Source organism: Pagrus pagrus (genome assembly GCF_965226575.1).
Source record: "Pagrus pagrus genome assembly, chromosome: 7".
Lineage (NCBI taxonomy): Eukaryota > Metazoa > Chordata > Actinopteri > Spariformes > Sparidae > Pagrus > Pagrus pagrus.
In genome coordinates this window covers 22,099,041-22,114,530 of record NC_140191.1, presented here as the reverse complement: position 1 = coordinate 22,114,530, position 15,490 = coordinate 22,099,041, and the positions used below count along the sequence as shown (strand labels likewise).

The 15,490-nt window shown below is 40.4% G+C and overlaps 1 protein-coding gene across 1 annotated transcript; it reads right to left on the bottom strand.

Moving 5' to 3' along the window:
- Positions 1-605: 605 nt before the first annotated feature.
- LOC311259703 (ectonucleoside triphosphate diphosphohydrolase 3-like) lies at positions 606-13,508 on the bottom strand. Its single transcript, XM_084356988.1, has 10 exons — positions 13,368-13,508; positions 10,163-10,315; positions 9,315-9,432; positions 8,975-9,134; positions 7,626-7,785; positions 6,106-6,333; positions 4,818-5,081; positions 4,585-4,716; positions 3,348-3,485; positions 606-2,549 (listed from the first exon to the last, which is right to left on the bottom strand). Exons 2-10 carry the CDS (start codon positions 10,310-10,312, stop codon positions 2,361-2,363), a joined length of 1,539 nt encoding a protein of 512 aa, XP_084213114.1. The 5' UTR covers positions 10,313-10,315; positions 13,368-13,508; the 3' UTR covers positions 606-2,360.
- Positions 13,509-15,490: the final 1,982 nt, after the last annotated feature.

Sequence of the window (15,490 nt, the reverse complement as noted above, 5' to 3'; positions counted from 1 at the left end):
TTTGAACAGAGGAGGTAGCCTAAGACATTACTTATCACCCACCTACAATGCTGTACTGAGTTCCCTCCCCAGACAGTTTAACAACCATTCACACCTGGGCTCACCTAGCCCTAGCAACCCACATGAATGCTGGTTGGGTCAGAGCTCACGTGTCCTTGACACGACTCTGTAAGGACACTTACGGGAGTTTAAAGCCTGCATCTCCCCTCCAGTTAGTTAGAACTTCAGAAGCCTCTTGGATGAGAGGTGAAACATCTTTAAGAAACTGAAACAAGTCCAGTTGCCTAGGATACAGCACCTAAATTTACCATGACTTGGATGACTGAGAACCTTCATCAACACATTGCCTCCATGTCTTTCAAAATTGTGATTCTGAGAGTGTCTGTAGAACCAGTGGATATTGCTGTAGTTTCTCTTTTTCATTTTGTTTTCTTTTTTTACAAATCTTTCATTAAAAAACATTTCAAACAGTCAATACACATCTTGTGTGTTCTGCACTGGCAACACGGCACCACTAGAGGGCAATGTAGTACACAGTATGAGATGAGGATGAAAGGTTAGTGGAGGAGTAGGAGCTGCGTGTGTTGGATTCTTTTGCTCGCTGACACATGAAACAGAGGAATTTAACTACATCTCCTCTGCTAATTAGTAAATTGTTCAAAGAAGAGGCCACCAGAGATTTAAGTGTTCAGTAACATGCTGAGCTCAAGTTATTTCATCAGTAATGTATGTTAAGGTGCAGCACAGAAGCCTCAATCTCATATAACAGCAACAAAGGGTAGTAGTAGATAAGTTTATTATACACTGAACAGAGAGAACTGTTATCAAAACAGGACCAATACAGTCAGAGCATTACACGAGAACCATGCATAATTCTCTCAAGTGCAAAGACAACAATAATAAGGAAAATGAACATCATGTTTATACCGCCTCAAAGACGCACACACACACACACACACACACACACACACACATTTTTATTCATGCTGTTTCCTGTCAGAAATGAGAATAGAATTAAACTTTCTGTGATGCTTTAATCTTGAAACGAACCCACAACAAAGACAGTACAATAAAATGAAAAAGTCTCATTTTGAATGGTTTGAATGTACATAAGTGTTTCATATACAGACAGTCAGTTTGATTCATTTCTCTCTGCCAGCCAAAATAAAAAAAGCAATTAAAGAACTTGTTGTGGGCAATGATTTAAATCTGTAAACTAGTCTCTGCTGACTGAAATAAATCTCTCATCAAAGGCTACATATTGACACAGGCATCTTTCATAGCAAACAAACGCTAATTATAGATTGCACTGACAAGTGAAAATGCGTGGATTATCGGTGTTGACAGAACTTATCCCCAGCACTATATGTGACGGTGTCGTTTTCTCAGATTTCACCCTTGACTTATCTCAAACCTTCACTTCCGCTTTAACCAATTATGTTAAATCCTACAATACTTTGTTCTTTAAGTTTCATTTATAAATACAATGTATTTAAAGCTTTAAAAAATCCTGAACTGTTGAAACAGAAAAAAATTTCCAGTGACCAGCTGGCTACTGTCTGAAAAGCATTCATCTTGCATTAACTATTAACTGTTTACGAAAGGGATATCAAAAATGACATTCGTAACATGTAGTCATAATGAATAAATGGCACATTGCACATTCAATACATTATTTATTAGGGAGGTTTTCATTTAGTTTAGTTAAATGTGGATTGTTGTTGTGTAGTTTTGCTATCAACCACAACAATAAAGCTGTGGTGAAGTGCCATCAGTTTTCAGTAAAGCAGATCCATTTAGTGCAACTACATATACATGTAGACATACACACATTTAATACAACATAAAAACATAATCAGTGATTGAACAGTTACAACTTTTGTCAGATGGTCTGTGTGTGTATGTGACATGTGAGCGAAAATGCACGTATAGAATCTCATGTTAAGAATACATGACATGCACGTAAACCACTATGTCACATTTTCACCTGTAAAACAACAATATTTCAATGAAGTGGAGCTTGAAAAACTAAATATAAAAAGATCCCATTCAAATCTTTGAGAGTTTCCCTGAGGTACAAAATGAAAGGTAAATGTTTTTGAAGTGTTTTTACTGTCTCAGTTAAACCCGTCTCTCATGTGAAGCGAGCAGGATACACAGGTTTTCATTCTGAGGCTCTTACTTCAGTTTTTAAAAACTGTATGGATTGAAATGGCTCAGGTTGAAAAATAAAAAAAACATTTTCATTAGTAACGTCCAGTATAAGTGTCTCGGCACATGCTACTGTAGCACTACTTACAGGATTACAGCAGCCCCATAGGCTTACAGAGGCAGATCATTTCCCTTTGTAAGTTGCACTCTCAGAAGCAGGAGCGAACGAGGAAGATGAAAATTATGACAACAGTCACAATGGTTAGTGCTGAAAATAGAAAGATAAGGCCGGCAAAGACAGGATTTGTCATAGGGAGGATTTCTTTCACATCAGATGGGATCATATTGGACATACCCAGCATGTAGCCCAAACTCCATCCTATGCTGGTTGACTTTACCTGCACATTAGAGAAGACAAGACAGGACAAAAGATGTTGTTACTGTGAACTGGTATGCTGTACACAGTATTTGTCAATAACACATGCTTCCAGTTAGCTAATCGTCGCTTTGCATGTCTAGAGAAGTTTCAAGATTACTATACAGCTCTAGGGCAAAGAATTAGTCATAACAACTAAAGACCATCCAAGTGTCTGGTTTTGTCTCTAAAAGGACCAACCAATCGCCACCAGACTCCCAGACACCTCAAAGGCACATTGAGCTCACCCAGGACACTATCTCCCTTGTTGGTTAGGATTGGAAATTGGGAACTTCGCCAGCTGTCAAGGCTAACCGCCATGTAATTTGGAAACTGTGGCTGTAATGTGCCACTTGTTAATAGCTGCTATCTTTCCTTATGACTCATGAGTGATAGACAGAGTGTCACAGACGAGGATTCCCCTTCTGTTGAGGGAGTTCCTTTGTGAGAGAGGCTCCATGTCCTCAGGGCATCCCGGAGCGATACATTGCCTGCCTTTCACAAGGGCATCAAAGTGCGGATGATCGGTATGTTAAGTCATCCATCCTTTATGGGTCCCAATGGGTGGCCTAATTCACATTTGTCTATGTTAAAATGCTGCTGAATGTCTCAACACTAGGGACTATCCCAGCCATTTTTTGATGGTTTTATGTATAATAATGATTTTTTGAGAGATTTTATGAACACAGAAAGAACAGAGTGGATATTTATTGGCTTCATTGTTCTGTATTGAAAAGCAGAAGATGGTAGTGGAAGCAAGTAGTTTTTTTGTTCAACCAACCTGTTTTGCGAAGTTGATGTTTTTAAAGGTGTCTTTGTCAAACTTGTATCCATCTGCCAGCAAACTGAACATATAGTGACCTGAATAGCAGTAAGTCTTCAGATATCTGTCAGAGATCCATGTCTTTTCTTCCTTCAGCTGAAATAAAAGAGAAACAGAGGTCAGAGTGCAGCCTGTGATTAGGAAGAGTAATGGTATAAATGAATGAACCTGAAAGCTTATAACAAAATATCAATGATATGGTCAACAGATGAAAGACTTTGAGACCAAGACAAGACAGAGACAAAACAAAAACCCCTCGTCTCACCCCTCCTTCTCCATGGTGGCCACTGAAAACTAAAAAACACAAGAGGCCCTTTCTAATGCTGGTGTTTGCTTTGTCCAATCTGGGCAGCTTCAGAAACATGGCAGTGGAAGAGGACCAGCTCTCTCTCTAGATATAAAAGGCTCAGTCTAACGCCTTGATTCCACTGGGCACGTCTCTGTAACCTCGCGAGTGCAACTTGGTTTTGTTCCGTCCTGTGGAGCGTCATGCCTGCCTGTTATTGTTGACTTTTCATTTCATTATTTTTCCTTGATTTTTGTTCTTCTGCCACAGTTGAGGAGACTATGTAGTTGGTCTGTTTTAAGTATTTATTGTTCATATACATGACATGTGATCTATGCCATTCCTGTGTCTGACTGCCTGCCTGAATTTATCTGCTCTGTGTAGCTTGACACGGCCTCTGTCAGCTTCTGTCAAAAACAAAAATAGACATGGTGACTGACATGCTCGGTGGAATCTGGAGGTAAGGTAATGAAAACTAACTAATAAAAACAGAATTTCATGTTCCATTTCTGAACTTCCCATCATCCCACACAATGGACCTTTAAGATAAGATCAGATAAAGCATCTATCCAGAAGGATATTTAGATATGATGCAGCTATTTTGGAGTTTGATGTACAGGGTCCCTGCAGGAGAAATATCCACTCAGGCATGGCAGAAATACTCTTTAAGTACAGGTGAACTTTTTTTTCTTGTTTGAAATAAACTCTACTAAACTCTAAACTCTACCATTATTGCACAACTGTGCAATAATGGTAGAGTTTGCCTCACCACTTCTTTGTTTGAGCGTGCTTCTTTCTTTGTTTCTACCTTTTTTGTTCCTACATTCTCGTTCTTCTCTTCTCACCCATTTGTTCCAAATGTTCTCCTCCTCTTATTACTACAGCTGTATAGCAACTAGATGAACTTACCACTTTCCAGTGTGAGTTGCAGAACTGCCTGACTGAGGCGTTGAATTTATCAAAATCTGAACTGAAGTCATCAGAATCTTCTGTGCCGTTCTTCAGCAGCGCCCTAGCAGTGAAGAAGAATCCAGCATATGCCTGGAAGAAACAGTAGACACATATATCATATTAGAAACATACTGTATATTTAATGAATAGAAGCATTTTCATGCATGCCTTTTATTTGGTCTGCGTATTACCATAAAATCTCCAGTGACGGGTGGCTGCTCGACTCCGTTGAAGGAACACTGAGATGAGGAGCAAGTCTCGAAATCAAATATGGACTTCACCATGCTTAAACACCTGTCTGAGTCAGCGACTCCAACCATGAAGAATTCCTGATCTGGGTTGTAGCCTTTCGGTTTCTTTGTGCATTCTGTGTCATAAATGGTCGAGGCCTTTATGGTGGTGTTATAACCTTCAGGGAAGCAGGGGTTAATAATGTAGTCTGGGTTCGATGATTCCTGGAACATCACGAGGAGGAAGAAAATGTCAAATGAAGGAGGAGACAGGAAAAGACATGGGGGGATGAGATAAGAGGAGAGAGTTTAGACAGTCCCACTGACAGACACCATCTTTACATATAACCATGACTTATTTATTTGAATTAAATACAGATCCTGATGTTAATGCTAACTTTTGGTAACATTTTATACTAAGGTCCAGCTGCAAATGTATACCCATAACACAGTCTCACAGCATAACATATGCCATGCTTCTCCAGCAACAATAACTATTAGTTTTGCTATAAGCTGCCAGAAATGATGCATTTCTCACAGACTAGCTTGACGGCGTTCCCGATCCGATCAATATTCTTAATGACATAATGCATTCCTGACCTGTCTCCCTTTGCCTGTTAGCAATTCAGGGACAGCTGTGTTCACAGATCAATTCTTGGCATTAATGGATGTTTGACCTGCACATGTATGCAGAAAAAGCACATAATTCCACTGCTGCTTGCACCACACACATACATATTCACCCCTAAGAGATACGAACTTCAGTGATAGACAAAATTTCTTCTGTGCACGATCATGTTACCCTTGTGTGAAATTTCACATGTGAAATGTCTCTTTTCACATGTGGAAATCACAATTTAACATGAGAATTCAACATCTTCACATTTGATCTGCTAATGTCACATGTGAATTGAAATTTTAACATGTGAAAAGAAAAAAAATGTCACATGTTAAATGTACATTTTCACATTATAGTTGTTCATATGGGAGTGGCTTTTTTAAAAACGTTGATGAGGATTTCCACATAAAGAAGGAAAACATGGCTGATAAAATTAGGTGAAATGTGTTTCTTCACATGGGAATTCTACATTTTCACACATGTGATTCTCTATTTTCACACTTGACTTCGAGTTATAATGTGAAAATAATGTCACAAGTGAACCTTTCACAAGCATTTTTTACATACAAATGAAAATGTCAATATAAGAAGGTTCATCCATGATTGGCGACGAATGGAAAAGGTGCGTACCTGGACCACTTTATCCAGAATCCTCTTCTCTGCCTCATTTTTGCCATAGCAGAGGAAACTGTGTGTGTACACATTGTAAGGATAACCGTACAGTTTGATAGGCATGTAGTCAGGGCCCGTGAGATTATCCGTGATTGCAAAGGCAATCTGTGTTGATGCTCCACCGAGGTCCATGGATCCAACAGTCTTTTCCGCATCTGGGTGTATATAGGTGTTCCACATGTTTTTCTGCCAAAATAATGGGAGAGGTTAGTATACCATGTGATGGTCCTGTATGTGTAGCAGCATATTTAAAGCCAGGGCTGGTCGGTTATTCTAGAAACATTTTTTGTTTTATTTGTAGTAAATCTCTTAACATCCCAATGTTAATCCCGCAATACTGGCTCCCTTAACATGCATTGCTGAAGCTATTAGTGAGCTAGTGGCACAAAAATAGCAGAGAAAATGCAGCCAAAGCCAAGTTGGACAGCGGTGAGTACTAACAATAGCCAGGTTCATTGTTTACATTCATTATGACAGTGCTAGGTGTTTTCTTACATGTGACTGTGACATGGTTGGCAAAAACAATGTTGCTGCCCTCACAGTACACAGCAACTGAGCCTGATCTTAGCAGCTTGCTAACTCTGAAGCACTAAGCACACAGCCCCTGACCCAAAGAACAAATAAGCAACAGCAGCAGCAGTGACAGACTGTTGTTCAGGTGCTAACCGAGTACCACAAAGCACAGAGCCCCTAAACCCAGTTAAAGAGTTGCTGGGGCAGCAACACACTCCTATAGCGGCTAAAATTAGCACAAAGCACACAACCCCTGAGCCGAACAGAGCTGCATAGGCAGAAACAGCCTCCTTCTGCAGCTAATGTTAGCATACAGCACAAACTCTGGTGTAGCTTTTTTGGACTGAGGCAGAATTGTGAAGGCTATTTTGCTTTTGACTGTTGCATTTTGGTATGTAATGGAAAATGCAACTATTGATCTTCGTCCTGCACTCTGTTGTTATAAAAAAGGGCATTAGACAACCAAAAATACTGTGTCTAACCCAAGCCCCCTGGAAGAACACCAGACTTTGATCCCACTTTTGTAGTGGCCAAACCATGTAATTACATTGTCATGTGACACACTGCGGCCTGAAAAAAACTTTATTTTTGGTGCTTTTTTGCTTCAATGCGCCACTGAGCAGCTTTCTTTGGAATGAATGGGGCTCCGATGCTGTGTCCAGATTTAATGTAACATTGTTGGTCCCAATTCCTCAACACCTGACAGAAACCAGGGTGGCGGCCCCAGCTGAAAAGGAACCTATGGTTAAGATGATGCAGCTGCAGTTTACAGCGAGAGCTAGGTAGTGCAAAGTCATGTGTTTTGGCGGAGTGGCTCTAAAGGGAGCCCTGATACGAGGAAGTGGGACTTTTTCAGATGGATACTTAATAATAAAAAATATAGCTTGCTTTTGCTGGTTTCTACAGTCTTACCAACCCCAACTTTAAAGGATGAGTACACTATGATCAATATAAATGTGTCTTACCTCGATTAAGTTTCCCATGAGGTAGTTGACAGTGACCCAGCCATACAGCCCTTCCTCTTGACCACTGATGATGGAAGCACTTTTGAAGTCAACGGGCAAAGAACTCAGGTATTCTCGAAGACTTGCCATGACGTCGTTGGACCTCTTCTCATCCTGCTCACTTATAGCAAAACAGAAAAAGGAACAAATTACAGATCTTACTTAAAACAGCAGTAGTCTGTAGCTGTTCTCTTTGACAGTTAGATAAGCAGATTGATGCCACTCTCATGTCTGTACACTACACATGAAGCTATAGAGTTAGCTAGGGGACAATTAGCTTAAACTAAACAGTGAGCCTGGCGTTGTTTAAAGGGAACAAAAATCCTGGCCTACCAGCAACTTTGAAGCTCACTATTTTACACATCTCATCTGTTTAAGCCATACAAAAGTATTGTATCGTATTGAGTATTGTAAATGTGGTTACCTTCAGGATGTAACTTTCCCTTTGAACAATACCATGCCAGTTGTTTCCCCTTGCTCACAGTCCTTATGCCAAACTAAAGTAAGCATCGCTTAGCTATCGCTTCATGAATACGAGAGTGGTATCAATCTTCAGATCAACAAGTAGTGACCACAAAACCTTAGAGCAGAGTGAAGGATCAAATCATCTCTAGGACTAAAAGCATGAAATGACCTGTAAAGCTAAGTTAGCATCTAACTGCGTTTCCACCACAGGAACTTCCCCCGGAGACTAGGAACACATCAAGGAACTCAATGATGTTCCACCTCAAGAACCAGGGTCTTCACAAGTTCCAGGAACATGATTTCCCCAAAAAAAGTCTGCTTGGGGATAGCTATCCAAAAATAAATACATATTTATGTTTAACGCTGCAAGACCTTTGGTGGGTCTTGCAGCGTTAAGCATTTGTGACTGATCAAATATTCATTGCATTTTTATAAATTTGCAGCCACAAACCAGTTTGTTTGTTTCTCAGTGTGCTTCAACGCATCAACCTGGAGTTGACTCAACCTGGAGTTACAGTCCAAAATTATGTAAAAACATATGTACAAAACAGCTGTCACTTTCACTTCATCAACAGAAGAATTTGCCCTGTCTTTGTGGCTCTTCAGACCGCAGATGATCCCATGTTTGGACTTCTAGTTTCACTGCTACACTGTCTGACTCTTGAATTTTACCCCAGCCTGCTGTTTAAACATGCTTTTACTGCTGGCGCTTCCTCGTGACTTTGGGGAAAACCATGTGGTGCATGAATGAGGTTAGATTACTCTGATCCTTCCTGTCTCCTCTCCATTTTAAGCTGTGGTGAGAGAATAGCTCGAACCTAACTTTTCGTTCACACTTTTCTTACTGTAGTAGTCTCATTCCAGCAGTAGCTCCCAGATAGAGAGGCGTGGCATTCTGTTTTTCAGCAGGAATGGCATTGATGATGCCGTCCATGCAGACTTGGAACGCTTTCCACGATGATGCATCTTTCTGTGGGTCAACTTTCATCTCTGAGATACCATTACCTGTTGGCACAAGGCCAAGATAAAATCATATTAGCAAATACTAAACACATAAAGTAAAATGCCTTAGTAAATGTTTTTCTAACATTTTTAACTCAGTTGAATAAAGGTTGATGGAGTACTCAAATTTTTAACTTACAGAAGCTGCATAGTGCTGTTGTTGTTTTAGAGACAATGACTCACCAGCAACTCTACAGTTCTTTGTCTCAGTTACCACTCCTGTTTCATTCTGCTTCTCCCCTGGCCACTCGTACAGGTACACGGTGGAACGAGACGAACCCGAGTCTATCACTATGCCATACTGACGAGGAGAAGAAGAAACAAAATCATTGTGGGAGCGAGCATGTAGGTGGAGGTGTGTCTGGGTGGAGGTGTGTCTGCGTGCGTCACTTGGGGGCTGAAGTGGCGGTAATTAAGGTCACCTGCACCTGTGTGTGGTTAGTGTGTGTGCTTGCAGAGAGGGGGTGAGTAGGGTGGTGTCATTTTCTGTTGACCGCAATACAAGTCCAGTTTTCATCTCAGACCATCATGAAGTAAGTCAATGTTTGTGTGTGTGTGTGTGTGTGTGTGTGTAAAATAAAACAACACCAAGCAGCTATGGAGTGATGTACTTCTTTGGATATAGCGTGTCGGACAGATCCCCCTATCTCAGCCTCTCAGCGGCTAATCATTACGCTGGATAGCCGCTGCCATAATCATGTTTCAAGGTCACATTTTCCATTTGAATTTAACTACAGAAAGGTTGCTGCAACCCCCACCGCCTTACCAGCACAGCATTACAAAATCACACATGGGCATTCAGGACTGATGGGAAAACCTCCTGCCTTGACCCTTACATCTGGATAATGTCCAGCATCACATTCACAACTGAGTGTGTGTCAGAGCTGAAACGCGTTTGTATACACATCTCTGTGTCTCTTTCTCTGGATGTGGTTGGTTTTGAATTGTTTTGTACTTTTACTCTGCTAAAGTGAAGAAGATCTACAGCCACATAGCATTCCCTCTAAGTTGACATGTGTGTATGTGTTCACCTCTAAGCTGTACTCCTTGGACCTCCAGGTGTCCTGGATGACAGCAACAGCAATAAGGGCAGCAATACTGGCTAAGAGGAGTAGCACCACTCCTGCTATGCGACATTTGTAGCCCATTTGCCGTCCGGCCATTTCCTGTTTGGAGGCCATTTCCTGTTGGCAAGAAATGCAAAAGAAAATGAAGAAAAGAAGTAGTGTGGTTCTCACTAAAAGCATTTGAGCTCTCAGCCTGATGACATGTGGAGAGGTTTGAAAAGTGATGATGCGCAATAACAGTAGACTTTATTTACTGTCTGCTTGTGGATGATGTTGGCAGCATTAATAGTATTGATCCTCTCAGCGATACAGTCAGATTAATAAACACATGAAAGGAAACAAAATCAAAAGGGAATCCTGATTAGCTGATTTGTTTTGTGTTCAAATTCTTACCTTTAATCATGACCAATAATCACCGCAGCAAGATATTTTACTCCCAAAATGTTATTGCAAAGCATCTACAAAGGAGAATACAAGCCTCTGCCAGACGAGGTTTCTTTGAAGAGTACTGACGATGAGAGTACCGTCTCATGAGGCTTTCATGAGACGTACATTTTGCTGACGCCTCATGAAAGCCTCACATATTTAGTTTCAAAATCTCAAAGGTGTTGTTCGAACTTGTGAATGTGTAGCAGCACTGAAATATGATAACGATAACCCTTGTGGTGAATTATGTTTCCACCTTATTCCAAACAGTGACTGGCAGAAGTTGTTGTGGTTTGAGTGTAGAGCTGTTTTACAACATCCTACATCGAATTGCTGCCAAATTGCAAAATGGCACAAACCTAATGGACGAGGAAACCTGCGATTGAAAACAATTCTGTTTGTTTAGTGGTTCACCCTTCTAATGGCTGTGAAGAAGCAGCCAGACATTCAGTTAATATCTAGAACAAATGTGTTTGTCAAGCTGCAGGCAATGAAACCAGTTCTTACCTCAGAGACTTTTTCAGTCAATTTTCAAGTTGGTCATAAACACGGCCTGCCAGAAACTGCTCTGTTTGACTTTCAAATATATTCACAGTGATGTTTACTCATGTGTGCTTTGATGAAATACTTCCCATATGCAAGGCTGTTGTTTTTATCCCTGAATAACATTCATCTCTCATGAAGTCATAGAGGTGCAATATGGTTGCCATTACAGGTCACACACACACACACACGCACACGCACACGCACGCACACACACACACACACACACACACACACACACACACACACACACACACACACACACACACAGACACACACAAATGGTAACGGCATTGCCATGCCATGTTATGTAAAAGCAAAGACTGGATAAATCCAAAACTAAACATTTCCGCCATCACCAGCAGACCACAACAACACTGTACAGGCAATGTTTGATTTTGTCTTAGTTTACCTCTTTAGTGTTACCACAGCAACAGCCGTGAAAACAAGCGAGTCAAAGTTGTCGGACAAGGTGTGATTACACCTGGAGACATGACAACATATATTTCTCATGTCTCTGACAAGTGTGTCCTTGAGTCTGCTTAGCACTTCACTGTTATGTGTGTGTGTGACACAGTTGATTCCAGGTTATGAAAAACGTTTTCAAGGCGTGTGAAAGAGCTATAGTGGCACTTTAACTGTCAAGTTGTTGCCAAGTTTCTGCCAGCATTATATAAGGTACAAAACAAATCAGAAGTTATCTACATCTGCATTTTACTCCCTTACAAGATCTGTAATTAACTTAATCATTTGCCCCTATTGAAGAAAGGCTGTTGTTTTTATATGAATGGAAACATCTGTAAAAGCACATAGTAACCTAAGCTCAATGATCTCTGACTTCACTGACCAGCTGTCGTTAACATCAGTGTCCTTCTGGCTCACCCTAACCCTAAGCCCAGACCCTTAAAAAAATCGGTGACTTTCAACTATTATCATTCAGGTTTACACACTTCACAGTTTGCATATTTTTCAAATAACAACTCTAAGGGACTGTAATTAAGTTTGTAAAGAACGCATGCTTTACTACAGCTACAGCAGGGGTAATGCAGTTTCTCTCTCAATGTAAGTTCTGTTTTTTCTTCTTCATCATGTTTTTTATCAGTAATTTCTCTCAAATGTGTTATTACTTTGTTAAATAGGGACAATGCAGTTTAACATAATGTCCAATACAGAGAATGCAATTGATGTGCTACACATTGCTAGTTGTCAACTCACTATGGCCTTTTACATGTACAACTATGACAAGTGTTGTTATCATTGAGTAAACCTTACATAGTACAGATTAAAATTTTATTTGCATTGCATTACAAACTGCCTGCTGTAAATCGGCCAAATGTGGAGACACAATAAAATCAAATGAGCTATGTAGAGACGGGAAACTTAATTTTAAACGTTATAGTTTTGAACTCATAACAAGTTAATACAAAAAAAATTACAATGCTCTAGTTTGTTCAACATGAACTCGGGGTTTTTTTTATAACAATGGCTTTGCATCTGCAAAAGTAAAATTAGAGCAAAGTGTCTCCTTTTTATAAGATACTATTGACATTTCCTGCCCCTGAATGAAAATGCCTCCCTTCTACAGGATGCTTCTTCTTTCCTGTGTCATTATTCATTAACACGCTTACACTGCAAGCATTTGTGTATTCTCTTAAAGCAACCTTCAAAGCGCACTAGATGACATATTTGTTTGGGCCAACTGCTCCAAAACCACTTTGCTCCCTGTTATCCATCCCTCTGCAAATCACACCCATCTTACTCTTCATTTGTGCACAAGGTAAACAGAATACACAGTACAACAGAGCTTGATCTTAAGTTTTAAACCAAATGATGGGTCAACTAGTGGAACCTGCATTGTAAGCTTCAGCACCGACAACAGCCACAGTATCCCTTTGCAGACAGCCCTGTGGAGCTGCATGGGAATAAAATAGCTTATAGGTAATTACACATGTTGTGACTCTGCCTGTAGGGACTGGTCCTCCAGGAGGGTGAGGAGAGAAAATGTAGTTGAGCGCCAACACGTGTATTCATCATATCAGACTGAATCACACACATCTTTAAATCAGCTCACACAATGCAATAAACTTACCTGCACATGTCAATTAACCCTTTGCGATTAAGTGTTATATAAGAATTAAATGCATGCCTTGTTGATAGGTTAATAAATGCATATTAGAGAAGAGGTGTTTTTGTTTCTTACCTTGAAGAGCTCGTCTGTAGATCCAAGTTTGGAGCGGGAGTGATGTGGCTCTGAAGAAGGGATGAAGAAAAACAGCTAGAAACAGGGGAGCAGCAGAGGAAGGGAGAGGGAGATAGGTAGTGTGCTGTGAGTGGGAGAGATCTTAAGAGTGATCAGCCCACAAGAACAGGAGTGGTGTAAACCCCCCACCCACACCACCTAAAAAAAAAAAAAAAAAGAAAAAAAGAGTGAGGGAGTGAACATGGGAACATGGGAGGAGCAATGTATCCAAACTCCAGTGTTCACCACTCCCACCACACCAGTGAAGCAGAGCAGGAAGTGCAGCCAGTGGATGATGCATGGCTGCTCCTTCTTTACTGTCTAATGATAAAGCACAGATACTTATATGTGTGTGTATCAAACAATGTGAGAAGACAGAGCAGGAGCCATGGTAAGGTTATTTGATGTAATCAATAAGACAAAGTGCAGTGTGGCTGAGTATCTCCTATCACAAAGTCAGCTCTTACTTGATAAGCTAGCAATGAAAAGCAAAAGGGTGAAGCTCTGTGCCAGCAAACAAGGATGTGTTGATACCTGCAAGCTCCCACTTATACATAATGCTCAAGTTCTCACAGTACAAGCTATGAGTCATTATTTTGTCTTGCAAGCTGGAACAATTGGAAAATTGCCTGACCCAGCATGTTTGTTTTGCCTTCAGGGACAGACAGTAAAGAGCTGGAAGCATACTTTTAAATGTGTGCATATGAGTTATTTGTATGTGCATGGGGATTTTTGAGCACTTTCTGAAGATAAGAGAACTGATTGCATTTGTGTGACTGTCTGTCAAACATCCCATTAGTGTTTGTTCATTAAATTATTCACTATAGCAGTCACTCAGCCTGCCATACTCGTTCACCAACTTTGTCTCTAAATGTTTACAGGCAACATTTAGCGCCAACTCAGAAAGTAGCTCTTCAAAAACTGTTGAATTTAACCAAAACCACATTGTTCCCATAACAGTATGTCAAAGTCCATTTACGAGAGACAAGGGGTGATACTTAGCCTCTGATAGCACTTGTATAATGTCTTCTGTGGCTCTGGTGGAGCTGTCTGAGGAAGTTGCTGAAGTAAAATGAGTATGTCAGGATCATCAAATCTATCCGGTTGCATTCTTGGGACTGTAGGAGTCCAGTCACATGAGGAGGATCAATATTAAATAGCTGAAGTGTACCTTTAAGCAAATACTTGCTGTAAGCTGCCTTCATAAAATCATGAACACTTCATCATGCTTTAGTCGCAGTGAGTGAACAGTGTGTGGGAGGCAAATAAAGAACAGTTATAGTGTAAACTTTGCAAATATAGCATATCCATTCAATATGAATATAGCTTCAAAAAGATATTAAAGGTGCAGTACGTAAGATTTTCATTGAAAACATTCAAAAAATGAACACAAATTATCAACACGATGTGAAGAAATAACAGCTTTGAGAAATATCTACTGAAGTTAGCATGATAACCAGCTAAACCTGGCCTGTCCTGGGCCACGGCTAACTGAGCTACAGTGAGCAGCAGTAAGCGGTTACTTGAGAGAATATGCTGCTGTCTATTTTTCTTTTGAGTATGAATTTAACAGGAGGCCAATTCTTAAATAATGCACCTTTAATGAAAACTTTCAGATATTTTTAATATGACATTTTTGATCTAATGAAAATTGCCCAGCATTATGTTTACCCCAAAATTTGCAAAATGAATGTAGGTCAAACTGTCTGTCTTGGCAACAGTAGGTCGGCAGAGAGTCCCCATTTTACACAGAGCTCTTAAATTGACAAACTAAGCCTTGGGCTAACTGGAGGCTCGGGGCTTCTCTGAGCTAAGTCAACGAGGAATGTTGACGACACTCAAGGGTGTGACAGTCTTGCAGCTGGTCCTACTACCTGGCTTGTAGCCTCCATTTACTTTGCTTCATTTCATATTTTTGATGTGTCATAGTCATCTTTATTGCAGGGTAATGCATTCTTATACTGGTGTTACTATACACAAAGTATTGTGTTCACAGCAATACCAGATATTCTCTCCAGCTCTCCAGCCAATGCCCTGAGAGGAATCATTCTCTCCTCTGTTTTTATACTACGTCTGTAAAATCT